General features: G+C 45.6%; 2 protein-coding genes across 2 annotated transcripts; both read left to right on the top strand.

Moving 5' to 3' along the window:
* Window positions 1-101: 101 nt before the first annotated feature.
* Window positions 102-4,522, top strand: TMEM52B (transmembrane protein 52B). Its single transcript, XM_074825301.1, has 5 exons — window positions 102-549; window positions 1,163-1,206; window positions 1,918-1,956; window positions 2,913-3,079; window positions 3,531-4,522. The coding sequence occupies exons 1-5, from the start codon at window positions 502-504 to the stop codon at window positions 3,779-3,781; spliced, it is 549 nt and encodes a 182-aa protein (XP_074681402.1). The 5' UTR covers window positions 102-501; the 3' UTR covers window positions 3,782-4,522.
* Window positions 4,523-11,229: 6,707 nt separating this feature from the next.
* Window positions 11,230-20,510, top strand: GABARAPL1 (GABA type A receptor associated protein like 1). The gene is made up of 4 exons (XM_074825740.1): window positions 11,230-11,445; window positions 15,117-15,195; window positions 16,195-16,313; window positions 17,778-20,510. Exons 1-4 carry the CDS (start codon window positions 11,356-11,358, stop codon window positions 17,841-17,843), a joined length of 354 nt encoding a protein of 117 aa, XP_074681841.1. The 5' UTR covers window positions 11,230-11,355; the 3' UTR covers window positions 17,844-20,510.
* Window positions 20,511-26,597: the final 6,087 nt, after the last annotated feature.

The raw sequence follows: 26,597 nt of genomic DNA, 5'->3' as shown, positions 1-26,597 counted from the left end.
ACCTTCAAAACACCCCCCTCAGGGTAGGGGCGGGGAGAGGAATAATTGGGAATGAACAAACCCAGAGACCCTTTCTGCTCACCGAAGGGAAGGGGCAGGTCTGCAGAGATCTCATGATGCCCTTCACCAAACTAGTTCAACATCTAAAGAACTTGTAGACACCGCTTTTCTCCTGATCTGACTGGAAGGCTTTAGAGATCCCTTCAAAAGAGGGAGAGAAATAGGCCAAGAGAATAGCAAAAGGAGACAAGCAGAAACAAACAGGTATTGCCAGTGACAAAGAGGGAAAGAGAGAAAGCAAAAACCTGAAGGGCAAAGAAGAATAGACCCAAAGAAGGACAGAAAGGGGTAGAGCAGGAAGAAGAGATTGCATTCAACACACAACAAGGAATCTGCTCCTCTCCTGCTCAGTGGACTGGTGAGGATGAACTGAAACTAAAAAGGACAAGAAGACATTGAGCAGCTTGAGACACCAAGAGGCCACAGAACCATCCTGTGGGGATGCGCAGCCCAGTCATGATCTGCATTGTTTTAGGGTGTTTCTTATGGGTAAGTCACATCTCAGGTTCCTTTTCATGGGGTCTCTGCTCAGTTATGGAGTTACCTTGGAAAGATGGAGAGGCATTAGCAATTGACAGTCACAATAATTTCCCTGATATTAAAAAGAACTGGACATATAAAAGGCAAACACACAGAAGAGAATAATATTTGCTGCTATTCCAGGGATGGTAACACAGACATCAGAGTACTCAAAGAAAAGGAATGAGAAGAGTAAGAGTGCTGGGGGGATATGGAGCAGGACATTTAAGATTGTTAATATTTGAGCATGGAGAAGGATCTACATCTGTAGCATAACATAGCTTGTGGTGGGGAAAGGGAAACCTGTGGTGAGGCTGAAGGTAAGCCAGGGTCTGTGCTGGAAACAGTGCTAAGTAGGATTTTAATGACTATGGGAAGTTAAGATATGAAACAATGCAGCTGGTATCACAGTAACTTAAAATCTACAGCAGAATATATGATGGAAACAACGGAAGATAGATAACAGTAAGTCCTTACCGTAGGAGACTCAGACTGATAATAGTCTAGGTAACAGAGATAAAAGTTGCGTATGACAAAGACTTAATTCACTCTAGCTGTGCCTTGTTTGGTCTTCTCCTTCTAGTTCCCCCAGGTGAGAGGTGAGGAAAGCTGCCTCAACGCTGAACTGTGAGTATTTGTCAATCTTGCACTCTTTTCCAAAAGCAGGGTAGGACAAAGGCAGTAGTAGACATCAGTGTTATGACATGGTGACTGACACCTTCCAGAAAAGCTTATTTAATTGCAACTATTGAAAACTCACATAAAATTTCCATTGTTTTGAATGTGAAGTGTATTACTATTTTTATTGATCAACATACCCATCATGCAGTAGTGTTCCTGGCAGGTATTTGGGTAACTGCAATAGCTAAGAGCTTTCTGGTGTAATTTTGGTTGACTGAGATTATGAATTTGGAATTGACCTTTCCTTGAAAAATCAGTTTCAAATATACTGCTTTGGTGAATACTACTTTTGGTGATGTCATGTGTCAGAATAACAGAAATGATATTCTGACAAAAGAAGACACAACAATTGTGAATGCAGATCCCTAAGGTTTGCAAACAGAATTCGGCAGGCACAAATATCAGGAGAAAATAAAGAGATAAAGCCAAACAGAACGGAAAGTCACCAAACAGAACGGAAAGTCACCAAACAGGGAGATTGATGATGTTGGACAACTGTATCCTGCACTAAGCACAGTGAGTTTCTCATTGTTTTGCCATTTAGAAGCTGGACAGTAAGCGAGGAGTGTGAGGGGAGCTGGAAGAGGGTACAGTAGGGATCTTCCCATTTATTTAGTATTCTGTGGCTAACTATTTCTTGTACCTTCTTATCCTCAGCTGTTCAGGTACGGAGTGGGACCGTTTGTGGTATATCTGGTAAGATGGCATATGTTTACTCTAAATATCTGCATCTCTGGACAATTCCAGTAGTAAAGAGTGGGATTAAATGTGACCTGCTCAAGTGTGACGCCACCCTCTGCTTTCTCTTGGGACATTCTAATGCTCTACAGTAGCAAGGCAACCCCTTAGCTATCACGTCGTCTTTAACAAATGTTGACTTGCCAGCCTCCTTTTTCCTTCCACATACTAATTTAGTCAGACGAACAATATTAATAAAGCATTCGTGGCACAATACGCCTTTTAAAAGGCCCATTTTAAAAGTAATTTCAGTCTGATTCCTTAGTAATTCTCACCAGGATGAGATTAAAAAGGATGGTAGTTGTTGGATATTTACAAGGCTGCATTAATAATAAGAGTATAGCCAGCAGATGGAGAGATATGGTTTCTCTCTGCTTGTCACTCATGAGGACACATCTGGAATATCTAGTCCAGTTTCGGTCCCCCAGTGCAAAAGAGATGTTGATAAACTGAAGCAAGTCCAATGGAGAGCCAATAAAATGGTCAGGGGTCCAGAGGACATGATGTGTGAGGAGGGGCTGAACCAGGTTTGTTTAGCCTGGAGGAGGCTAAGGGGGCAACCTAATCGCAGTTTTCCACTACCTAAGGTGGATCTTGAGAGAAGATAGAGGCAGAGCCTTCTCAGAGGTGTGCAGCAGAAGGACCTGAGGTGAGTGGCCAAGCTGCATACAGGGAAATTCTGAGTAGACAAAAAGAAAAAATGCTTCCCCCAAGGATGGTGCAGCACTGGAACATGTGCCTGGAGAGGACACGGGATCTCCATCCCTGGAGACTGTCCCAACTCTGCTGGACAAGGGGCCAAGACGACTTTGTCTAGCTTTGAGGTTAGCCTTGCTTTAAGCAGGGAGAGACATTAAGAGGTCTCCTGCAAACAAAACCTTTCTGTCCTAATTCTGTGTCCTCTCCCTTTCCAGGCTGGTGGTGGTGATCGGTGGGCTGCTGCTCCTGTGTGGCCTGGTTTCTGTCTGCGTGAGATGCTGTTTTCATTGCCGTCAGACGGGGGAGGAATCGGGTCCTCAGCCCTACGAGGTCACTGTCATTGCTTTTGATCATGACAGCACCCTCCAGAGCACCATTACCTGTGAGTTGGCTTTGACAGAGGCTGGGGACCTCAGCACACCCTGAAGTGAGGGGCTGCACTGCAAAAAGCCCAGATTACAGCACCCCAAAGGCTGACAGAGGGAAGTTCACGGCCAGATGTGGGGAAAGCAGCATCTGTACATAGTACAAATTAAGATGCTCACGAGGCTTCATGTAGCAAATGCAGCCAGATGGTGAATCAGCTGTGAGACATGTTTGGGTGGAATTAGGGCAGCTACGAGCCTTGGTGGCATTTGAGGAAAGAGTAATTGTGGGATGTTGCTGATAGGGTTTCACATACTGCCCTTTTAGGGAAGGATGAAGGGGCAGGAAAAGGAAAACATTCAGGCTGTGGGGAGAGAAAAGCCTGTGCACTGCAGATATATTTGTCCTCCTCTAATTGCATGGTGCTTTCAGGTTGAGGCAAACAGCTTTTGTCTGCTCCCTTTCAGCTCTCCATTCTGTGTTTGGGCCTGCTGCCAGGAGGATATTAGCGGTGGCACACTCCCATAACGCTGCGCAGGGAACACCACCCCTCTCAGCATCAGACACTCCTCCAGTCTATGAAGAAGCTCTGCGCATGAGCAGGTTCACAGTCGCCAAGGCAGGGCAGAAAGTGCCAGACCTGGATCCAGTGCCGGAGGAAAAACTGCAGGCATCTGCTGAGGGCAAGGATGCCCAGCCAGCCCTCCCAGGACACTAGTGCCTGTTTTTACTGAGTAGCAAATAATACAGAATAGATATGTGCAGAGACTCATTTTTCTGGGCAGGGTTAGGAATATCAGATTAACTTCCTTAGTCTAATGAGAAAGGGAAAAAAACAGACTAAAATTCCAATTATTTTCAGATCCAGCATATTTTGATGGCTCCTTTTGACACCTCCTTGAGATAAGTGGCCATTGGCATTCTCCATGTCCATTTATTACATACACACATCACTAGTACCACAGTTTGCAGGAATAAACAGGCAGCAGGATCAAGGTGCTGAGCCACTTTGCAGGCTAGTGACCTGCAGGGAGATTGCAGATGCTGGCTCATTCTGCTTGCCTCCAGCCTACGTTTCCTGGAGATGGCAGAGAGGTTTTCACAACAAGAAAAAGCAAAAGACATGTGAGAGGGTCGTAATAACCAATAATAACACCAAACTTCTGGAAAGTGCCAACCACTTATAATTAAAAAAAAAAAAAAAAAAGCTGTGTAGGAACACAATCTGCATGTAAGCAAAGGGCAGCATACATTTGTAGTATGTGCAATATATGCCCTAAATATCCTACAGAATACATAGAATGAAGACAGACTGGTTCTGAATAGGATATATATCAATTCTGAAATAGTAGTCACAAACTCTTACATTTGAATTAAATATTATGATGTATGTGCTAACAGATCAAATGAGGGGAGGAGCAAGAACACTACCCCAAAATAAAGCTTAATCACATTTTAATTGCATTCATATTGTATTATTAATTATTCCTAATGTTGCTGTCAAAAGCAGATCAAATTAAATAAGACCATTTAAAACATTTAAACCATTTCTCAGATAGAAATAATTTATCTTTCCTGATTGATACAAATACACTGAATCACCCAGAAATATTAATCAAACTGTTTGGATGACCATAGGTATGGATAATCTGCAAAATGTTTTCTTGGACTAGGTACTCATAAGGGCACTGTTGGATTACATCAGTATTGTCTCTACCCCAGGTTCAGCAACTGAAAACATTAAAGCAGAAGGACATCAAATGTCATAGGATAAGCAGCCATGAATGGATTGCATGTATATGTTAATGTTGATATGAACACACAGGTCACGGATATCACATCTTTCTGAAGTGCCTGCATGGCCCTTCCTACTGGAGTACTCAAATTCTCACTGTCCTTAAGATGCTGATCTGCTTTCCTGTGAAATACAGAAAATACAGTTATTTTATAGATAAGGACAACAAGGACCAGGTCCCTAAATATGTTTAGGAGCCTAGCTGCTGTTGAAGTTACAGCCATAGAGAATTTTAGAGAAGGTTGGTAAGATAGCTTCAGGTGTAGCATAAAGCCAAACTGAACAACCAAAACATCTTTGATGATGTCCCAGACCTTGACCAGTCACAGGAATTTTGTATCCAAGGACATACACAAACTTCTTCCTGAATTGCCTAGTCATTACCTAACTGTACCATTAGTGAGTGATAAACTGGGATGGATAAATAAATGCCATATAAGGTTATGTCGCTTCTGCTAAACAGCACGCTTGAAATAATAATAACAACTGTTTGTGGAACATCTACTGGAGTGACCTATTTCATCAGTTGTGCTCTGAAGCCCAGTTCAAGCCTGTTTTCTCCACCAAGCTGCAGAACATTTCCTGGAAGGCTCTTGTTTACTCCACGGTAAAGGCCTGAAAGGAGCAGAGATATTTGGATCTGCTGAACCTGCGTCAAGCACTATCAAGCCCAGAAACTTCCTGGAAGCCTTCACAACCGTTTCCAGGGGGAACATACCGTTCCCCCGCCGCCTCCCCCGCCTTTCCTGCGGCCTACGAGCCCCGAGCTGTGCGGGCGTTGAACACGAGATGGCAGCGCTGCTCCACAGGGCCGCGATCCTGCCTCGCAAACCAGGAATGCGCAATTATTATTAATTCGCAGTAATAATTAGAGCGTGATTTTTTTTTTCTAAGATGTGCAATAAAAAGGGAAGTTTCAAAATTCTTAAGTTTTCCCCTCCGCTGCATCAAATCACCTCTGCTATCTCCTTTCTCAGTTTCAAGGGGAAAAATTACAGGTCATAGCCAGAGCTGGGCATTACCTGCTGACTTTGGCGTTTTTCCCTTGACCAGAGCCAGTATTTTCTAACTCTCCTGTCCCTTCCCGTCTGCTCACATCCTTCTCTGCTTGTCTCACTCAGTTCTTAGTTGCTAGAGCAAATACCTTCAAGTTTTTTTTACTGGCAAGACATCCAAAATATTTCAAGTGACAATAATGATAGATGTAACTTCACTTGCTCAGGGATTTGTTTCCTACTAAACTGACTTCAGATGAGCACTCAGAGCCCATAGGACATGATAAAACACCAGATTAAAACAAACAAAAACCAGAAGCAGACCTACAGACACCCTATTTAACCACAGAAGGGTGTGTACGAAAGCAAAGCCAGCTCTCAGTGACTGCAGACACTTCAGTCTTGCCCTCAGATCTGTTATGATTCAAAAACATTCTCTCCTCACAAACAATCCAAAAATGAGGACAGCCCATAAAGATCACATATACTTTGTGAAGAAGCAGGATGACAGGACATAAAAATAGAGCAAGTTTATTTATTTACAGTGGTAAACTGCTACTTGGTACTGCAATTTGCTGTTACTCAGCTGGATTTTTTTACACCATTAGTGGTGGTTCCATCTCACTGTTGAGTCTGGACACTGAATATACTTTGTGTGTTGTATTATACTGGCCAAATAAGCACTCTGAAATCTTTTATGCTTTCAGACTGATAATTAAACATTATTACTAAACATAAAGAACTAATACTTTCATGCAACACAAACAAATGTTCAAGTAGCAACTGTTTTTCCCATGCTTAAGAGCAACAGGGACATGAATTGCTCACAAATACAGAATAACATACATTGGAAAATAAAAGGTTTCTATTAATCATTAAATAATTTTAGGATTTGTTCAGCTGCTGTTTACAGCCACTGGTGTCAAGGTGCTGCACTGGAGTACCCATTTCCTGCAGAGCACTCCAATATCCTGCACAATAAGGGAGAGAATACCATCAAAAGCAATTTTCTTTCATTATGAATAATTAAGTATCTGCATCCAAAGATCCCTATGCACTTTACAGACTTTACCCATGCTGTCACACTGCCTACGCATCAGACAACCCTTAGTATTCCATCTGCAGATGGGGAAAACGATGCACAAAGTACTGAAGATAACTATATCATAACCCAGTCCCTGACCCTTGGCTCGGTTTCAGCTCACTTGTTCACCCAACCCTTGACCAAACACTGGGAAAAGGGTGGGCCCCAAGCAAGCATAGGACAAGTGATACGGAAGGAGAAAGGGCAACCAGTCTCCACTGGCCACCTTCAGCATGCGCACAATTTGGGCTGGAGCCACATGAGGGGAACAAGAGTACAGCGACACCAGGTGCTGCAAAGGAGTTGTCCACGCCACCCCTGGATTCCCCTAGAACATGTGGTATTTAAAGACCCGTCTTCAGAAACACCCCTTTGTCCCCACTGTTGCATTGCTCCTTTGTTTTCACAGGACTGTAAATAACAAGAATACACGTCCCCAACAGGCAACTCCGAATCATTGGCTGGAACAAAGGGATCTCAGACTTGTGTTATTCAGATCTGGGTTTCTGTCTGTTACTGCTGCTTTTCACCACACAAGGTATTTTCCTTAATCTCCTCATAACATCATTTGTATGCACATAAGCAACTCAAGCTGAGGCTGGGCCATGCAATCAAGTTTGGGAGGATTGAGTAGCTCTTTCAAAAAAATAAGAACCTGTAGAAAATAGAGCAGCTCAGCATAGACAATACTGAGCCATTTCCTACAGGAAAGGAAAACATCTACACAATTAGCCATTGTTTGTTGGGAGTGACTAACCCTGTGCCCTCACCCAGGGCCAATGCGCCTGTTCTGGCTCTGAGGCTGCAATAGATCCAGTGTCAAATGAAACTGGTGACCAGTCACGAGTGGTGCAGGAGAGACACCAGGCAAGGACTGTGCCATAGATGGACATCAAACAGAGCACAATCACAAGTGACTTCAGGTACACCATCTGTGGCTTAATCACCATTCAGACTACAAAGCGGAAGTTTTATGACAAGAGAGGCTTTAATATGCTGAATCCACACTAAAGATTAAAAAACAAAAATAAAGATAGCTTATGGAGGCACAAATGGAATAAGTACCCAAGGGGAGGTACTAATGAAAGAAATACCCAAGGGAGTCCAGAGTTACAGGTAGCTGAACAGCAGCTCCAAGGGGTTGCCAAGAGACATCTACCTAGATGGCATCTCCAAGAAACACAGTGCAAATAATGGATCTTTTTATCCTTAATTCACAGAATTTTAGCTGGTTAGCTACCTAAGCTAGCTTCACTTCACAGCAGTGCACTGCAGATCTCCTAGCAGTGCCCCTGGAGCACTGTGTGGTACAGCACAGCTTACAAACCCTGCTGCCAGATTTGTGCAAATATTTTTATCTCCTGCTTCTATGGCTACAGCATTGGCAACGCTTGGGGAATCCCTTTTAGAGCGAACCTCTGCCTACATGAGCTGCAGACACAGCAATTCACTACATGCTCAGAGCTGCTCTGACACTCTAGGTTAAGAAGTAGTATATTGTTTTGACACTCCATGGAAGACCACTCTCTGCTGGCAGTCCAGGGTAGGAAAACTAGCCAACCCCATTTCCAGTTCCCCCCTCTAGCACACAGACCCAGAATGTGGGATTTGTCACATGCCCATGGGTTGACATTTTAATAAGAGCTCCAAGTCAGATGATTAGCTGTTTGTCACTGCTTCTGCATGTATCATCTTCCTGCCTGCTGTTGTGCCAGTGACTTTATTGTTATTATTGAGCTGGAGGAGAAGGCTGGGAATTCAGTGCAGGGAAGTGGGAGGAGTGAGTCTTGCGGCTGCACATCCAGGGCTGCATCATCAGGGCAGGAAGAGTTCAGTACGGAGATTTGTGATCCTCACGTGGGATCTGTTGGGGGAGGAGAACTAGATGCTAGCTCAGCTGCCTTGTGTATAGTCCTGGAGATGGAAACAGCAATTTACAGGACAACGGGCGTTTGAAATAATCTGTTAAAATTGCCAGAAGGTGTTCATAGCCTGGGTGAAACAGTCTAGAAAATTTCCTCTCTTTTGTCCTTGAGGAAGAGGAATCTACATCACTACAGACCTTCAATACACTTCAGCAACTGCTCTGATGCAGCCAGTTAGGAGTCAAGAAGGCCAAACATGGGTATTACAGAAAACCACAATGCCATGAAACCATAATTTTCCCCTGCTCTAAACCCTGGGATTCCTTCAGTCTAGGCTATTTGTGCACTATGGTACTGCACAAAAATAATGCCTTCCTTCTGACTCACCCTTCTGAGATCCTCTGACACTCCCTGCAGCCATGGGGAAATGCTGACATGTCCTAGGACGGACAGAAACATGATGCTTCCTGTACAAACCTTACACACATGAATTAGTAAAGGCTGGGACACACCGGCCTGTGCCATTCCCACTGTGGGCTGCTCTGTCCCTCTGAGATTTGGGCACGCACCTGCTGGAGCTGAGCCATGCGAGAGGTCACACTACACCATCCTGAGTAGTAAGAGCTTAGACACTAAAGCACTTGCCAGAGTTCTTGGAGGCACGCTTCGGCCATCCAAAACTAGATGCCATGATTCAGGTGAGAAAAATCCCCCCCCAACATGCCTATTTATTGCCATTGACCACAAAGGCAGTTCAGAGTGACAGGCTCAGCTGTACATGCCTACATTAGAAGTGTAGGTGAGATTTCTATCCCGTGCCCCTTTACACTCCTGTGCCAGGCAAGATTATTTGGGAGCTGCCACCATCTGAGCCCATCTACAACTAAGTAAATGTATTTCCTCCATGTCTCTCCCACTTATGTTCAAGACGAGAGATCCCAGTCCACCAAGGCTTGGAGATGGAGCATTACCAAAAGGCCTCTGAGTTCAAGAAGCAGCGTGCTATTGAGTGCAAAGGCGAGTGGTGGCCAGTACATGATGAAACAGCTCTCCACAAGGCAGAAAGCACAAGCTAACACCCCGGATCTGCTGTGAGGATTTGTAGTTGACGGCTGGTGTCGGCGTGAGTCCCACCCTGCAGGCAGCTCAAGTGTGCGTATCAATATATAGGGATAAAACCACCAGTCCTATGAGTTTCTTGGGGCAGCTTAAAGGATTTTATATGAGTACTTCTAGAAAAAGACCAGGGCTTTATTGTCCCCTGATCCTATTTTTATCATTGAGGAGCATCCAGCTTGCTCTTCAAGTTCTTCAGGATTCAAGCTGACTCTCTGCTATAGTCTGGATTTTTTCCATTCTAGCCGTGCTGTAGGAGCAGAGTGCCAGAGAAACAGCAACATGTCTTTTCCTAACCTTGTTTATTTTGCATCAACACACTGGCACAGGGTTGAATCAGACATGGGAAACATGGGTCCTCTCACCTCTGCCACTGGCGTGGCCTTGAAGGGTCACCTTACGCATCCAAAATCTGCTCAGTGCCTGCTACTACAGCTAGTACCTCCTTGGGAAAGTTCTGCTTCTCTAGATGAGGCATGCGATGAAAGAATTACTTGATACACTCCCATTCATTGTCCCCAAGGTAGCAGCAATTCATTCTTGTCCTGATTTGAGCATACCTTCCCTTTTACTGGTCAGTAAATAATTGTGAGCCCAACTACTCCTAGAAAAAAACAAACACAATCCAAGTATGTATCAGCTGAGTAACTGGGCTAAAATTGGCCGGCTGTTTTGGCTTGTTTGCAGACAGTTCCCTTTGACTGTCTGCTGTTTGTAACGTGCATCTGGTCTGGCACATTACGCCACACACTTTCTGCCCCTTGTTGTTGAACTGAGATGTTATAAACAGGGCAACAATCCAGATCCAACAGCGACAGGCACCGTCACAAAAACTGGCGTTTTTCTGGTCTTGTATCTCACAGCCACTTAAAAGATCGGGCTCGTTACCCCCGTTTTAGCCAAGCAGAGGCACTCAAGCCTCCCACGAGGGACGCGGAGCTCCGCTCCCACGGCACCCGGGAGAGAGGGAAGGGGCAGCGCGGCGGCCATACCCGCCGGCTCGGGGGGATGATGTGCCTCCTCGTGCTGTATTTATAACCCCTGAGTCACTCGGGGGGGGGCGTTGTGTTTGCGGCGTTGCTCAAGCGTCTATTTTGCTGCCTTATTAAAAAAAATTGTTACTTTTAAATTATTTATTTTATGATTGCGGCGCAATAAATCAATGTAGGAGCAGAGAGGGGCACACCCCCCTCTTCCCCGATCCGTGAAGGGCCTGCGCCTTCCCGGCCCCGCCTCCCCCGGGCGGTGCGGCTGAGAGCCCCGCCCCGGCGGCCTCGTGACGTCACGGGTGGGTGGGTGTGTCCCCGTGACGTCAGAGCGCCGTCAGCGGCCGGTGCGCTCCGGCGGTGGGGCGGGGGGTTGCGCAGCGCTTGCGGGGGAGTCCCGGGGCTCGCTGAGGAACCGGCCGTCGGGGAGGGACCCGGAGAACCCGGCAGCATGAAGTTCCAGTACAAGGAAGACCACCCGTTCGAGTACAGGAAAAAAGAAGGGGAGAAAATCAGGAAGAAATACCCCGACAGAGTCCCCGTGAGTGTGGGGGGGGCGAGGGCAGCGGCGGGGGTCCCCGCAGGCCCGGCTCGCCTCCGCGCTCGGCCCCTTTGTTCTCCCCGCCGCCTGCTTCTTGCTTTATTTCTTAAGGCGAAGGAGATTAGTAAAGGCGATCTTGATCTGATTTCAATTTCCAGGCTGCTTTTCTCTCTAGCGCAGAGCCGTGGGTGTTTATTCTGTCGGAAGGTGTGTGTGGGGGGGTGGGTGCGGGGCGCGGTACCCCCCCTTTTTTCGGGGCTCCGCAGTAACTCGGAGCGAGAACGCTGCTGGGCTTTTTCTGGCAGCCTGCGTGCGTGGGGTTGGGGGGTGGGGAAGGAGCTTACCATTAGCTCTGTGAAAATGGAGGAGAACAATGAGTGGGTTAACCCGGTACTCTTCACAGAAAACATCCGCGTCATCTGATATTTTCCCTTTATTTTTGTTTTACTTTTTTCTTTTCGATACAGTCTTGCGCTGTTCTTTTCCTTTGTATGAGAGAAGAATGATACTTCTCAGTCTTTCTGCCCTCCTGTTTAATCATCCTGTGGAAAAAAAGTCACTTGGAAAACAAGGTCATCTTCTAGCTAAACTTTGCTTCCTCATCCTCAGGTCCCTTTGGAGTGCCTCTGGAAAACTTCTAGCTTTAAAATGACTAATAATAATTGGGAAAAAGAAATGACAAATCAAATTAATTGTGATTTTTTTTTTGATTCCTTTTTAATAAACGTTTTGCGAATGTTCTTTCTTTCCATCCCCACTGGAGAGGTCTGTCCTAGATTTACTGCCCAGGGGTACTGCATGCAGAATAACTTGGACTCCACCGTAAATCTAAGGACAAGGGGGAACAGTTAAACTACAGGTTTTCCCTGCAGGCTAACACCGTTTTTCATCTTGGGAGTGGCCCTCAACTGGACTTGCAAAAGTTTTTGGAAGTCAGTATTTGGGTGGATTTGTTCTAGCTGGTTTTGGGAGGCCTGGCATAGCAGAGCGGGTTGAGCACGCAGCGGGTCAGCGGTGAAGCGTGTGCGGTTCTGTCGTTTGTGATAAGGACCGCAGAGGGCTCTGTAGGTCAGGAGTGAGACGAGCTGTAAATTGAGGATTAACATGGCAGATTGTACAGCAGATCCTGAGAGATGTGTCTGGAAGAGCCATGTGGGGAGCCCGGGATCAGACCTGGTCTGGCAAGAGATAAAAGAGGTCAAGGTAGGGAGACATCAGCAGATCTTTATGGAGAAGGCCAGGACCAGGATAACAAGGTGTTCTGTAGTTAGGGATAAATGAAAATGACGCATGAGGAGGCCCAGATGTGAATTGTCGGGGGTAGCCTGTTGTCAGAGCTGCATACGGAGCAAACGAATGCAGCAGACAACTTGTTCTTTACATCACTTCTGTCTCTGCCCTTCCCGACAGCAGGATCCTTGAAGATGACGTCCGTTTGGCTGCCTACACTGCAGTGCCCTGATACATCTCAGCATTTTGCTGAGATTATATTGTGGCGCGGTCCCGCACTACCACAGTCACCACCCAGCAACAACAGACATACAGATAATCTGTATCTGCCCTTTGGATTTTCTTTATAGGTTTGTTTGTGTGTGTGAAGGGTTTAGTGCTTCAGAAGAGATACCTGCATTATCAGGCAAACTGACTACCGTTGATAGATCAGCAGAGCACCTCTATTCCTTCCCTGCCGCTTTGCAAGAGGGAGATCTCTCTTAAACTCCGTGATGATCTGGTTTAAGTCTTTCCTAGGGACTTAGAAGCACCAACACTCTCACCTCTTCCTCATAGGCATGATTTTTTTTTTCCTTTATTATCTAATGACCAAGCTACAAGGCACCCTTTTAAGTCAGGGTGGTCATACCAGTGCTGCTAGCTAGCAGTTCTGCTTGTCAGTAGTTTTTAAAATTGGAGGCAAGAACTGAAGGTTTCCACTGCAGTTGATTGTGTTGGATATTGCCTTGTTGGATGTGTGGGTAAAAAAAATGTGTGAACTGCTGTTGCTGTTCAGCCTGCAGCTGTTCAGTGGGATTGTGGACCTGTCCTTCCTTCATAGCATTTACCAACTGCATCTTGTAGAGAAGTGCATGTCCTACTGCAAACTGCCTGAAAGAGCTTGAATGCCTCGTACTAATTGAGGTGCTTGAAGTTCCTGAAGTAGCAGAGACACCCACATTTCTATTTTAAAATCAAACTTAGCATTTTCAGGGGTTTTTTTCTGTGTTGGCAGCATCCAAATGGAGCACAGGGAGGAGATGCCCAAGGTAGCATCTCTGTAGTGTGACATGCTTTGCAGATATTCACTTGGATCTAGAAGGAGGTGAGTTAGCATGGCACTTTGTCCAGGTTAAATAGACCAAGCTCATAGTCATGACATTTTCCTCTGGCATAGTGTCTCACTGATGTGATGCCACCATTTTGCTTCCAAAGAAGGCTTAGTCCACAGCAGTTCAGCCTTTTCTGTTACACAACAAATACGGTTGCTGATTTAGGATGCCAAAGAGCTATGGGAGCATAGAGCCCTCAGAAATTAGTCCCACAGTGTCTCAGATGGAGTGTTTACAATTATAGGGTCTAACAGAAAAAGTTGAGGAGGTTCACAAAATCCAGCTTCTTGTGTAGATGGTCAAAATGGCTTCTGCAGAACAGCAAGCCAAATAGGTTGAATCATGCAATATCTATCTCTTACCAGTTCAAAAATACGTATCACCAAAAAAAACCCCAAATACCAAACAACTGCCTGCAATTTTTTTCTGCACAAAGCCAGTAGTTCCAAAGGTTTCCAAGGCTTTTTTCGTGGAAGGAAATCAGGTCACTTTGGAATACTTCCTGCTTCTGAGGTAAACAGTTTGCCTAGCTCTGGTAACAAAAAAATTCCTGTAGCAGAAGATTTTTTGGTCTGTTTGACCTTAAAGCTGCTGAGCTTTGTATTTTTCTATGTTGTAATGACATTAGAATATAATGAGGATTAGTATTTTGTGTCAAAGGTCTCTGTGGGTCCAGTTGCCCAGATGGTAGCCTGTGTTTTAGTTATTGGATATTTATATGAATAAGGAAATGTCTATAACTATATGGAGTAGGGAAAATAACCTTAAAGGATATGGATTTTAGAGTAGAACATAACTACTAAAGAACTGGGGGTTAAAAAAATCCCCATTCCCCAATGAGCTGTAGTTTAAATCTTTGCTTCAGTCTAGAGCACTTGGTATTGGTGAATGCAGAAATTAGGATGTGGGACTACTGGGAGCAGGGCTGATTTTGTGCCAGGCAGTTTGGAACTGTAACCTGGAAAACAGTTCAGCTTACTTGTGATACTTCTTAGGTTCATGTACTAGCCCCCTGGCACCTCCTTCATACAAAATTAACCTGCATTGGGACCATCAAGATGACCTGATTTTTTTTTTCTCAACCATTATGGTTTATTTTTATGTCTGTTCAGTCTCCCATTTTTTACTCACTCCTGGGCTCCCAGCACAGCTATTGCCAGCGAGTCTTCTTCTCACCTATCTGTTCTTTAATGTTTTATATGTGTTAGAGACTAAATACATTTCTAAAGGCCTGGTAGCACCATCTCTCTCCAAGTGTAATATCCTTTTCCACTGATGCTTTTTGATCCGTTTCATTTTATGGTACTCATGAGTTGTTTCTTACTTTCTCTCACTGTCTCTCTCCAGGTAATTGTGGAAAAAGCACCAAAAGCCAGAGTACCCGACCTAGACAAAAGGAAGTATCTTGTGCCTTCTGACCTCACAGGTAACAGTGTCTACCTCCTTTCTTCCTGATTTTTCACTGAGAACATCTCAGAAGTGCTTTTTGTGATCAGGACCAAGAAAATATCCAGACAGACTCAACACCTTATCATTACCCCGGTTTACCTGGCTGTCCTTGCTGTATTTTACCTTACAGCCGGGATTGTAACATGCAGAATTCTCTGAGATCTTCTGAGGTATCGCAGTGACTTCACTAACAGGCATGTGTCACAGCTGACTTTTAGCCATGATGAAAATGTCTGAATTGTGTATCATAGGCAGTAGCATAATCATCAGTAAATGATGACCTAACTGCAGAGTTGCCAGAAGCTGTATCCTTGTTGCAGGAAGAGACAAGTTCTTGAAATAGTCCCATTGTTTTCCACCCCTGTGGTTGGAGTCATGGCTACAGAGTTCCTTTACCGAATGGTCATGGCCATTTTGTGTGTGATTACATTTGTTTTCATTTGAGAACATGAATGAGTTAAAGGAACAGCATTTCTTTTTCTTGCAGTATATAATGGATTGCGGAATACTTTCTTGTGCAGCATAGCTCAGCAAATAGTAAGGAATTTGTTTTCAGGAGCTTTTTTTTCAGGAATGGTATGACCGTTTACACCAAGGCTAAATTCTCCAAGGTGTCTTTGATCTATAGGATTTAAAGGTTAAGCTAGTTAGAGCTCTTCCCACCAATCCCCACAGTAGAGCATGTCATACTGTAGTAGGTGGAGTGTGGATTTAGAGGGTACATGGCCTTCAGGCACGTACCTGACAAACTGCCAGCTCCAAGTGGGTTTGCTGCTAGTGTGGTTACAAACATGAAGTCACTGCTTTCTTTCCTGCATTGTTCATTTTTTCCCTACTTTTTACATACAGCATGTGACTTCCACCACCAAAAGAAAACAACCATGGTTAGGATAAAAAAACAAAACAAAACAAACAAAGAAACCCAAACCAAAGCGTTTTTTCTGCATCTAAGGCATTCTCCTCTGTTCCTCTCCAGTTGGCCAGTTCTACTTCTTAATCCGAAAGCGAATCCACCTGAGGCCAGAAGATGCCCTGTTCTTCTTTGTCAATAATACCATCCCTCCCACCAGTGCTACCATGGGCCAGCTGTATGAGGTAAGCCTGGCCCATCTCTTTCTTTCTTTGTTGGAGTGTCTGGAAGAATGCATATCCTCACTGAAGGGCAGCTGAGCACTACTCCACTGGCAGTGGGTGCCGCTTGGTCACAGACACCTGAACGTGGACCCTCTCGGCCTGGGCTATATCCCATCATCTGTTTGGGGAAGTTTCATCCTGCAGTTATAAAGAGGAGCCCAGGGAGCCTCATAATTTCAACTGATTATTTGCTAGTTGAAAAGGTGGTCGTATCAGGTGTCGAATACTTACCCCAGCAGTGATACATTGGTCCTACTACTTTAACAAAGTATTGAAATAAACCACTTTATTATTTGTATTTCAGAGGAAAGATTGTGTCTGGAGTGAGGGGGGTGTGGCAGAACATATGCACTAGCTTTCATGTTTATACAAAAGAGATTTCCTTTTAGCCAGTGAAAGAACACAGTATCACTGAGCAACATACATAGTATGACACTGAGTCTCTACATATGTTAAACAAGAATAAACACTTATTCTTTGTTCAGAATTACATTTTCATCACTCATCCTGTATACTGGAAGACCTTGTAGGACACTGTGAGCATTGCTGCCCAGCATTTCTACTGAGCAGTGTTATTTGATCGACCTTAAAGGCGTGTTCTGTGCCCATCAGAGGAATGTTCCTCAATTATATAGCCATTATATCGTGGCTGGTTTGCAGCCTGGATTGATTTCTCCTTGATTTCTCCTTCTGCTTGTGTTAGTGTGTTTTAATAGGAGAGCTCCAGTATGGTGCCATGAGCCTTGTTTGACCTGTCACTTTTTGACAGTAACTGGACAATTTGTATGTGGACTGATGAAGGTAATATAAGATTAACGCACACAGGGAGTTTTCCAAATCTGGACATGGAGGAGGAAGGTATATCTAACTGTCCAGACCTGAAGTCAGGACTCTCTGTTCCCGGCACTTTGCAGACTTTCTGTGTCAGTGTAATCACTTTAACATCTCAGCTTTACTGTCCATATGTAAAACAGGACTAGAAATACAGCCACTTCTCAAAATGTTCTGAAAAACAACAAATATAACCACATTTACCTAATACTGAAGTATCTAGAGGTGGTTTTTGACTTGTTAAAGCCTTCCAAGTCCCTCCTCTTGATCTTAAGGCCATACCAGTGCTGAGATTCTGCTGCAGAGCCTGCAACAGTCAGAGCTGTTTCTGTTGCATGTTTGCAGCACACTCTGGCTGTGGCTCTTCAGGTAAATTCACTGTGTCTAGAAAAGTGACATGCCTGAATTTAGAAGTAGAGCTGTGGCCAGAGAGAGGGAGTTGCTATACACTCTCTTTGGTATGAATGTAAAGGAGGAGAAGGAGCAAAAGAGAGGTTACGCCCACTTGTTACAGTGATCTCTTGGTTGGGCTTTTTCACATGTAGTGAGTTACAGGGCTTTGGTTTGTTACTCTCTCCCTTTCTCCCCTTGCAGGATAACCACGAGGAGGACTATTTTCTCTATGTGGCCTACAGCGATGAGAGTGTCTATGGCAAGTGAGCACCAGCCCCTCAGGCATGCAGGCGAGATGGACTGATGGAATGGACTGGGGGGGGGGGGGGGGGGCATGTTGGAGAGGAGGAAGGAGGATGCCTGAGAAGAGGGGAAGAGAACTGGAAGTGAACCACATGCACAATGCCATCACCTTCCATGCATTAATTATAACCATTATTTTTTAAATTGAGGGGAGGGAGGGTAGGGGGACAGTGTATGAAAGGGTGAACTGAAAGGCGAACGAGAGGTTCTGTGCTGAGGGATGGGGACACTCCACTGTTCATAGTTCTTCTCTTGCCACAGCTGGAAGTAGTTAGCCAGTACTGGAGGCTGCTAGACAAGCCAATGTGGTGGAGCTCCAGGAGAGTGACTGGGCAGGATGGCCATTTTTGTGTAACCCTTTCACTGGATGAAGAAGGCATGCCATGTATTGTACACTGACCCTGTCACGCCTAGCCCGTGGCATGGGCTGCACTCCTGTGAGCATTCAGTGAGCTGTGAAATACGTCACTCTGGCTGTCACACAAGGCTGTCCTGTGCTGACAGTCCTCACTCCAACTGCTACCTGTGAAGCGTTCCAAGAGTATTGTGTTTCCCATCACTTCCATCAGTATCAGAAGGGCTAACTCTGAGGGCTGGGAACTCCTCAGCTGTGAGATGTGAAGGTTGGGGAAAAGAAGGAAGGATTTTATTTTCTTTTCCTTTGTTACTTTAGTTGCAAGTGCTGGACAGAAAAATTAGAGACGACCCTTTTGTTCTTTTCAGTGAAGTCAACCGATAAACTTGTAAGCACAGGTCTAGAAAGGACCTCAAAAGAATGACTAGCCCACTCCAGCTCTGAGACAGGACTGAGTATACCAAAAATGTCCACCGTGGCTGCTCATTAAACTTGTTCTTAGTGGACTTCACTGAGGCAGATCCTGGAGGCTGCTGAGATTGTCTGTTCAGTTCCTAGCTAGCCTACAAGTGAGAGAGCTTTTCTTGCTACCTAACTTTAGTCTCCCTTGCTGTGCATTAAGGCAACTAAGTCTTGTTATTGGTGAACACAGAAAATTATATATCAGTGTTGTCCTTGTATCAGTCTTCTGCAGATTTGAAGATGGCAGAAGTCCTGTGGGTTTAGCCTTTCCTTCCATGTCTCATCCCTGTACAGCCCTTGCACCACATGCACAAGCGGAAGAAATCAGTTGCTCCCACGTGTGTTCTGCTGGCTTTTTGTGAATGGACAACAGTGCCACTCTTCACCACAGGAGAGGTGCTTTTAGACTTGAAGGGGAAGGGGAATAGTTCTCTGTAGGTTTTTTTTTTTAATTATTTTACTTTAAGCCAATGTTGTTCTTAGAAGGGTGCCAGATAGATGCTGTCCTGTGTAAGCCTTATGCTGTCATGCCAAAGCAGTTTCTTCCCAGTGGCACAAACAGCAGATTTTCCCATAACTGCCATAACTCTAATGAAGGGATGGGGTTTGGGGAGTGAGCTGGCTTTCGGGAAAGTTCTGAGGTTTTATCTAAAAATTGGAGAACTGGACCTGAACTACTGTAAACATTCCTACATTTAAGAGATGGACCAAGAGGGAGGAAAAGACAAGAAGGATGAAGACAGGCAGATTCCGAAAGAAGTTGAAGGCGTTTGCTCTGTTTACGTTAAGTTAGATCTCAGTTCTCTGCGTTCCTCAGGAATGAGTGCTCCTCTGATTGTGGAAGACAGGAAATCAGGTTTCAGCCTTCTCTGACTGTTGTTCCGCAGAGGTACACGAGGCAGAAGAGCAGGCTGGGAGTGTGAAGTGGGAGTCACTGGAAGAACTGTGTGAAGGTCAGGGAAGGCAGTGAGTGGGGCAGGAGAGTCACTGCCCGTGTGATATGGGAAGTAGCAGAAGAATGGGAGAGAAGGGAGGGACCGCAAAGGATGTAGACAGTAGTCGTAACGGGCAAACAGAAAATGGGGGAACAGTGGATGGAATGAGTGGGTTAGTATCCCCAGTTTTTCATCCTGAACTTCAGGTTTGCTCTTGCATCGTGTGTTCATCTGGAATAAATGTGTTTGGATGAGTTGTACCTACTGCCAACTTAGATAACTTCAGTTTCTGCCTGCAGTGCTCAGTCCTCTCTTTTTGGCCCACTCTCCTCCAGTTACAAGCCATTTTTCATATCCTTTGGGTGCAAATCTGCATCGCTCTCTTGTTTTAGGAAGCTCTGAATGTTCTGAAGCAGAGAACAGACCCAGGAGGCTTTCTAGGGTAAAAGACAAGATGCAGGCAGATGGTGTGCATCTCTCTGCTGCTGTCCCACTTGCTCACACCGTGCTGCCAAGCACGTGGTTGTGTGTTGTCTCAAATGAGCCCGTGCTTAGGCATGCTCAGGGGAGAAAGCTGGCATCTGGGGTGCTTGGTTTTGTGTTCAGACCTCCCCTCCCCTCCCGCTGCTGGGTTGATAAGTGACATGTGTGGGACTAATCTCAGCCGTTTGTTACATGTAGAGTTTACAGTTTAATTTAGTTATTTTATGGTTCTTTTAACTGGATTGTGGCATTTACTTCTGTTTTTGCGCTAGTCCGGTATTGTACGAGGTAACGATGGTAATTTTTTTTGTGTTGGTTAGCTGCAGGTTCTTGTAAAATAAAGTTCATACTACTTGAGCTAAATCAACCAATCAATAAAGATGCATTTGAAAATCACAGGCTTGGTCCAAAATGGGTGACTGGCATTTCTTCCTGATGTGGGCTTGTAAATAAAGGGATTGCTTTGCCAGAACTTCTTGCTGCTACATTTTTCCAGAATCCCAGATTTACTCTATCCTGTCTACCAGAACAAGTCATTTCTCCTTTTTTTGATTATGTTGTCACACACACCTGGCTGTGTCTTGCCGTGCCACCAACATGAACTTTAATTAGACCTGGATGACATGAGAAAGCATTAAGACGTGTAGTGGATTTACTGAGGCATTCTCTGCCATTTTAAGGCCCTGAACAGTCCTAGCCACATGACGGGGCCCCCAGGTCACCACCAGCCCTGACTGTCCCTGTGGGCCCCCAGGGCTACCTGTCACACTGCCCATGGCCCAGGATCCCATCTTAGCCCACGCAGGGCTGTTGGCCCCTGTCCCAGCACCACCACAGCCGTGCCCTGCCCAGCCATGAGCCCTGCAGGGCCCAGCCTCAGCCCACCCCCATGCCCATGTCACTGGGCCTGATCCTGCCCCTGGCCTGCAGATGGGATTCCTGCCTTGACCTGCCTCATGCCACCATGAGCCTTAGGGTTGGGGCTTTGTGCCTGAGCCTGGCTACCACCCCTGGGCCTGCCCCGCTGCCCTGTTGGGTGCAGCAGGATGGGTCCCATGGTGCCCTGACAGCCGTGTCCCTCAGGGAGCCCTCACTGCCTCATCACAGCTCAGGCTGAGGTGGGACTCCCAGCCATTGGCAGAGGGTGTGGGGGAGGCCCTGGGGAGGCCCTTCCATGCCTTGGGGCCCTCTAAAGATAGGAAGAGCAGAGATAAGGAAATCTGGGACTCTAAAAAGTAAGCCTGCAGTAACAGCAGATCTGGGCTGCTTTTCCTTGCAGGTATTTGTGCGCTGAGAGGGAGGGAGTCTTGGGAACTGGTGAGACCAGCGGCCGCCATTTGCTCAGCGCCATAACTCCGTGTCAGGCGCTGGCAGCACATCAGGAGGAAAGGGATGTGCAGTCACCTGGGGAAGTGACGAGAGACGTGCTGCTTCTTCCACCTTCCCCCTCCTCCTCGTCACCTGTGGTTGGTGTGGGTGCCACTGGCTGGAGCGGCAGAAACCAGCCATGCTGGTGCTGCCGAGGAGCGACTGTCAGCTCTCGCCCTGCCACACACTGAGCAAGGGAGTTGCTTGGAGCACTGAAGTCAAGAATTACAACAGTGAAACTCATAGGAATAAAACTTCCTAGCCCTAATAGGATCTTCTCTTCCCCACTGCATACAGGGTGGAGCCACAGTGTGAGCTTTAGTTGCCAGTGCTGAGGGAGAGGCAGTAATTCATCCTGCACCGTGTAAACTCAGCCTGCCCACAGCAGCAGCTTCTGTGCTCATACCCACCATCGGGACTAAAACGAGCTTCCACTGAATGACAGAAGGGTGCTGTGACACCAGCCAGATGGGCAGAGATCAGCTAAAAGCTTACACTATAAGCTGAAATATTTTGAATTTCAGCTCCAAACGTAGTGCAGGTTTTGCTGTCTAGGTTGTGGTATTATTGTGAGCTGGCTTAAGTAGAAAGCCACTATGGAGTATGCCTAAACAAGCCTCTCCCACTCCCCCTTTCACCCGTCCTAGGAAAATGGTGCATCAGTTTTTGTACCTGTCATGCTGCTTTGCATGTTTGTGTCAGTGCCATCACTGGGAGAAACAGCAGGCGGGTGCATTTGCTGACTGCGATTTGCCTGGTCCATATGTGAAATGTTAGCCTGCGCTCAAAGGCTGTCACCTTTATTCTGTGGGTTATGGAAATGGGATTGGAGCAAGGCCTGGGGGAAACTGAGGGCTCAGCTGGTTAAGAGAGGTTAAGTAATTAATACTCTGCCTTGGTCACTATCGCTGCACCTGGGATCCTCTCTCCAGTCATCCTGATGCTTGCTTTGGAAGAAAATATTCTCCAGGAGCAGAGACTACCTAAGGAGAGCAATGGCCTAGGACATTAAGGCCTGACAACATCACCGTGAAGGATATCTGGACTAACATAAAAGGTCCCAAATTATGCTAAAGACTCATGTTTTCACTTCCATAAAACAGTCATGTTTGAGATGAAAGAAACACTGATTAAAACAGAAATAAGACTACCAGAGGGAGAAACTCCAGCTCATTCCTGTCACTCAATCTCGGATAAATGCTCCCCCGGGGTGAGGCACAGAGTGTGACTAGCGAGCTCATTGCTGGCACGGCAGTTGCAGGACTGACCCAGGCAGAGCACAGCTGACCACAAACAGCAGCTGCCCCAGCTTGCGCTGCCAATCTCTATAGGAGGATGTTGCAAGTCCCATGGTATTTGTGTTCCTCGAAGCTTGCAGTCATCCCAAAGCACAGCTCATGCCTGAATATACATGTGTTACAGGAATTAGTTAATATTCTCCTGAAAAAGCTGGATCTTGAAGCACCTTTCTGTAAAGTAAGGGTCTAATTCTCCCTGATTTTGCACTCTGGACAATATCATCTGAATGTTGTATTGTTCTCTGGGAATTAAAAGATTGTTAATAAATAAATGCTATAAATAGTGATACGTGAAAGCAGCAGGAGCACATAAAGATCCTCATTTTCAGGTGAGGACATTGCTAGAACTGCATTCAGCTTAAATGTACTGGATATGATTCATATCTTGTCCACTTTTTTTTCCCCCACAGCTTAGAGGAGTCTTTGCCAGGGCTCAGGACCCTGTTTTGGCTTTTTGCTACAATCCTCTCTGATCATCTGAGCAGTCTCCTGCAGTGTCCACTACCACTCAGGAACCTAGAGAGCTTTCAGGAGGTAGCAGTCCCTACTACCTTTAGCAGGACATTCTGCTAGCCTTTGGTGTACTTTACCACCCCTTGAGCCAATTCATATAACCTTTTCAGACAGCTTTCCTCCTTGTCTTTGCTACTTGCTACTTGACCCATTTGAAATAGTCTTCCATGTAGCAGCATGCCTTTAGGTCAGTGAATGTAAATCCCTAGTGTTTGCAGAGGATGTAACTTTTTGCTGTGTATTGGGGCAAAAGCATCCCCATTCAGTGTTCCCAGCACATGCAATGTGTACATGGCAAGTCTCACACCTGCCACTAAATCTGCAGCCTGTTTCCCTTCTGCAGGAAATCTGGCTTTGCTCCCCCAGATATGATCTCTTCTGCCAGTGCTCAGCATTATGGATGCAGCTCCCAAAGGACTGATGGAGCTCTCTAGAAGCACGGGAGGTCTACAAGAGGGTGGCAACTGCCTGAGGAACTTGAGAGTGTCTCCTAACATCAGGGAGTTGATGGTATATATCCTTCTCCAGACATAGAGTCCTTCCTGAAGTAAACCCTTTACCTTCAGCTGAGACTGGCTCTGCCTCTTCTCTCTTCCAGTATCCTATTATTCCCCCAGTAGCACCTGCCTTTTTTTTACCCTCAGAGTGCACCAAGATTAGCAGGAACAGAAAGCTTTCCTTACCCTTTGATGTCATTGCCTGCCCATCCACCTTCTCTCTCACAGGAGATGACAGAGGGCTGAGACGTGCTCTCATGCAGCAGCATCACCTACCTCCATTACCTGGGGTTCAAAGACACTTTGCTGCCAAACATAACGTGAGCAGGGCTGAAAATGCCTCACATCAAATAGGCAAAGTCATTGCATATCGTTCCCACAACAAATACACCCCTGTGAACACACTACCTTGAACATACACAGAAGTGTAGGCTATTTCCTGCGCCTTATGGTGGAAATACCACACCATGCTCACCCCCGACACACTTGTACACACACATGCACCTTTTCTGCCACACCTCACACCACATTAAATGCACATACATCTTCATATGCTGTACTGGCCACATCATGAATATTACATGTCAAAACCCATGCCGTGTCTTTAGTTGTACCCCATGCAACAGTGAATTTGTATGCATTCCCATGATATGCTGTCAAAAACCATGTGCCTCCTATACTGAGCCTTGTATCGCAGCAAATACACAAAACATACCAGTCTGACAGTGTTCACCTGAAGCACATGGAACCACAAGGATTGTAATGGAGAGAGTGATACACACTGGACATGTATAGTTCAACTCCCCACACAGATAGCAAGTTTGGAAAACAGCACAGAAAGGAAAGAAAAAGGAAGATGTGTGTGCACACCAAACGTGACACCTTACAGGCCTGTAGTACAGCCACTCTGGCAAGTATAGTGTATACAGGCAATCAAAAAAGAAATACAGGCCTGTGCATAGTGGCTTTCACCCAGCCCTTAGGCCGATGGACAAACATACATTCTGTGCTAACACATATTCAGTGCAACTGGAGCCAACAGCCATGTGCCAAAAATGGCCACTGAGAAGTGGAAATCAATAGGGAAACACAGGATGGAAAAATATGCACAGGGTAACATGCAGTCATGGGCTTCAGGTGGTTACAGAAAGGTTTGCAAGGGTAAAAGTAGGAGTGAAAAAGTAACCTGGAGTGCTCAGAAAAGGTACTGCCATCTACAGCCGCTAAGCTGCCTCTTATCTATGGAGTGCAAAGCATGCCAAGAAAGCATCAGGTCATAGGAAACCTTGGAGGAAAGAAGTCCACTACCTACAGCCATATTTCAGAGGTGAAGAAATAGCAGTCCCTTTTCCTCTATGCTTTGCAATTGAAGGTAAAAATCAGAGTCTGGAAAAGCAGGACCCTGCTGACTGGGACTGGTTTGGGTTGGGAGAACAGGAGGGAGGCAAAACTGGAGTATCGGTAGTTTGTGGAGTGCAGATGGAGGTAGTAGCCTGGTGGAGCAAGGTGTGGGAGGAGAGTAAGAACAGACTAGTGAACGGACAGCAGGATATGAGTGAACCTGGCAGGATTGTGTGGGAAGCCCAGCACTGGAATAAGAGAGTGGCTCCAAGGCAGGAGTGAAAAGATACAGACATCTTAAACTAATTCCAAAGATATTGCAGAAAAATCTCCTCCTAGATTAGGTGGGTGGTGGCTCCAACAGGTACCTGTGCACTCAGACTGCTGTCACTACCAGTAGAACTGCAGCTGTATGTAGGGCTCATCCGCAAAGCTGAGTATCTGGTGAAGCCATGGTTATTTACCTACCTTTATCTAGTACTTTTGTGCACAGTCATTACAGTAGCCATCCGAGCTCCCTGTGACTGTTGTGCTACCTCAGTGCTATCGATTAACCTCTTTGACCCTGGGTGGACAGTGGTACAGGACATCCTGAATGCCTTTGCCTGATGTCACACAGGAAATTTGTGGCAGGGCAAGGGAGTAAACAGTTATCACAGGGATGGTCTTTCTTTTCTTAAGAGGTATTCTGAGCCCAAGAACAAAATAAACATATAATTAAAGGAGTGGTATCACCATGCAGATACAAAGGGCAATAGAGTCAAATATTGAGGAGAGAACAGCTAGAAGACAATGGGCACAACAGGTCTTTCAGAATGAGAGCCAAGAAAGAGAGGAGTCAAGCTGCGATGCACTATGTAAGACTGTATATAAAAATGATGGAGAAGATGCTAATACAGATTAGAATCTGAAATAAGTATTTTTCCATTTTACTGTGACTGTTCAGATGTAACATTGGAATATTTCAGGTCTCACTCACAGTTCATTTGTTCCAAGGAGCATGCAACAGAAAATGAGCGGTGACAGGTCTGATCATATTTCATTAGTTTGCATTTTATTACTTCACATTTATATAACAACTTCTATATGACAGTCTCAGTCCTTTCAAAAATACTGATCTATTCAGCCTCACAGCATCCCAGTGTGATAATTCTTATTGTCTCCAGCCTGCTGCTGGGGAAATTGAGGTGCAGAGATGTGGACTGGCTTGCCTCAAGGCCATACAACGAATGAGAAGCAGAGTTAGAAAAAAAGCCTGTCCCTCTGATCTCTAGCACCTCTAATAACAGGATTATACTCATTACACAGTAAAATTTGAAACGTGAATTCTGTATATTCATATTATCTGTCATTAATGAAAGAAACCCCTCATCATCTTTGGGAACACAGCATTGTAACGTTTTGATGTTCTGCCATTTGTGGACTGGAAAAGCTCTGATTTCTTTGCCAGAACCAGTGCCAAGAAG

The sequence above is a fragment of the Strix aluco genome, chromosome 5 (genome assembly GCF_031877795.1).
Source record: "Strix aluco isolate bStrAlu1 chromosome 5, bStrAlu1.hap1, whole genome shotgun sequence".
In the NCBI taxonomy this organism is placed as follows: domain Eukaryota; kingdom Metazoa; phylum Chordata; class Aves; order Strigiformes; family Strigidae; genus Strix; species Strix aluco.
The sequence above is the reverse complement of the archived record's forward strand: the minus strand, read 5'-3'. Positions and strand labels throughout refer to the sequence as shown.

What these genes read in the sequence shown, in the direction of transcription:
- TMEM52B (XM_074825301.1), top strand. Translation starts at nt 502, where the DNA reads ATGCGCAGCCCAGTCATGATCTGCATTGTTTTAGGGTGTTTCTTATGG. An exon ending in TTTTAGGGTGTTTCTTATGG is followed by an intron (nt 550 to 1,162) that starts GTAAGTCACATC and finishes TTCTCCTTCTAG; the next exon opens with TTCCCCCAGGTGAGAGGTGA. An exon ending in AGCTGCCTCAACGCTGAACT is followed by an intron (nt 1,207 to 1,917) that starts GTGAGTATTTGT and finishes TCTTATCCTCAG; the next exon opens with CTGTTCAGGTACGGAGTGGG.
- GABARAPL1 (XM_074825740.1), top strand. Translation starts at nt 11,356, where the DNA reads ATGAAGTTCCAGTACAAGGAAGACCACCCGTTCGAGTACAGGAAAAAA. An exon ending in TGTGCCTTCTGACCTCACAG is followed by an intron (nt 15,196 to 16,194) that starts GTAACAGTGTCT and finishes GTTCCTCTCCAG; the next exon opens with TTGGCCAGTTCTACTTCTTA. An exon ending in CCATGGGCCAGCTGTATGAG is followed by an intron (nt 16,314 to 17,777) that starts GTAAGCCTGGCC and finishes CTCCCCTTGCAG; the next exon opens with GATAACCACGAGGAGGACTA.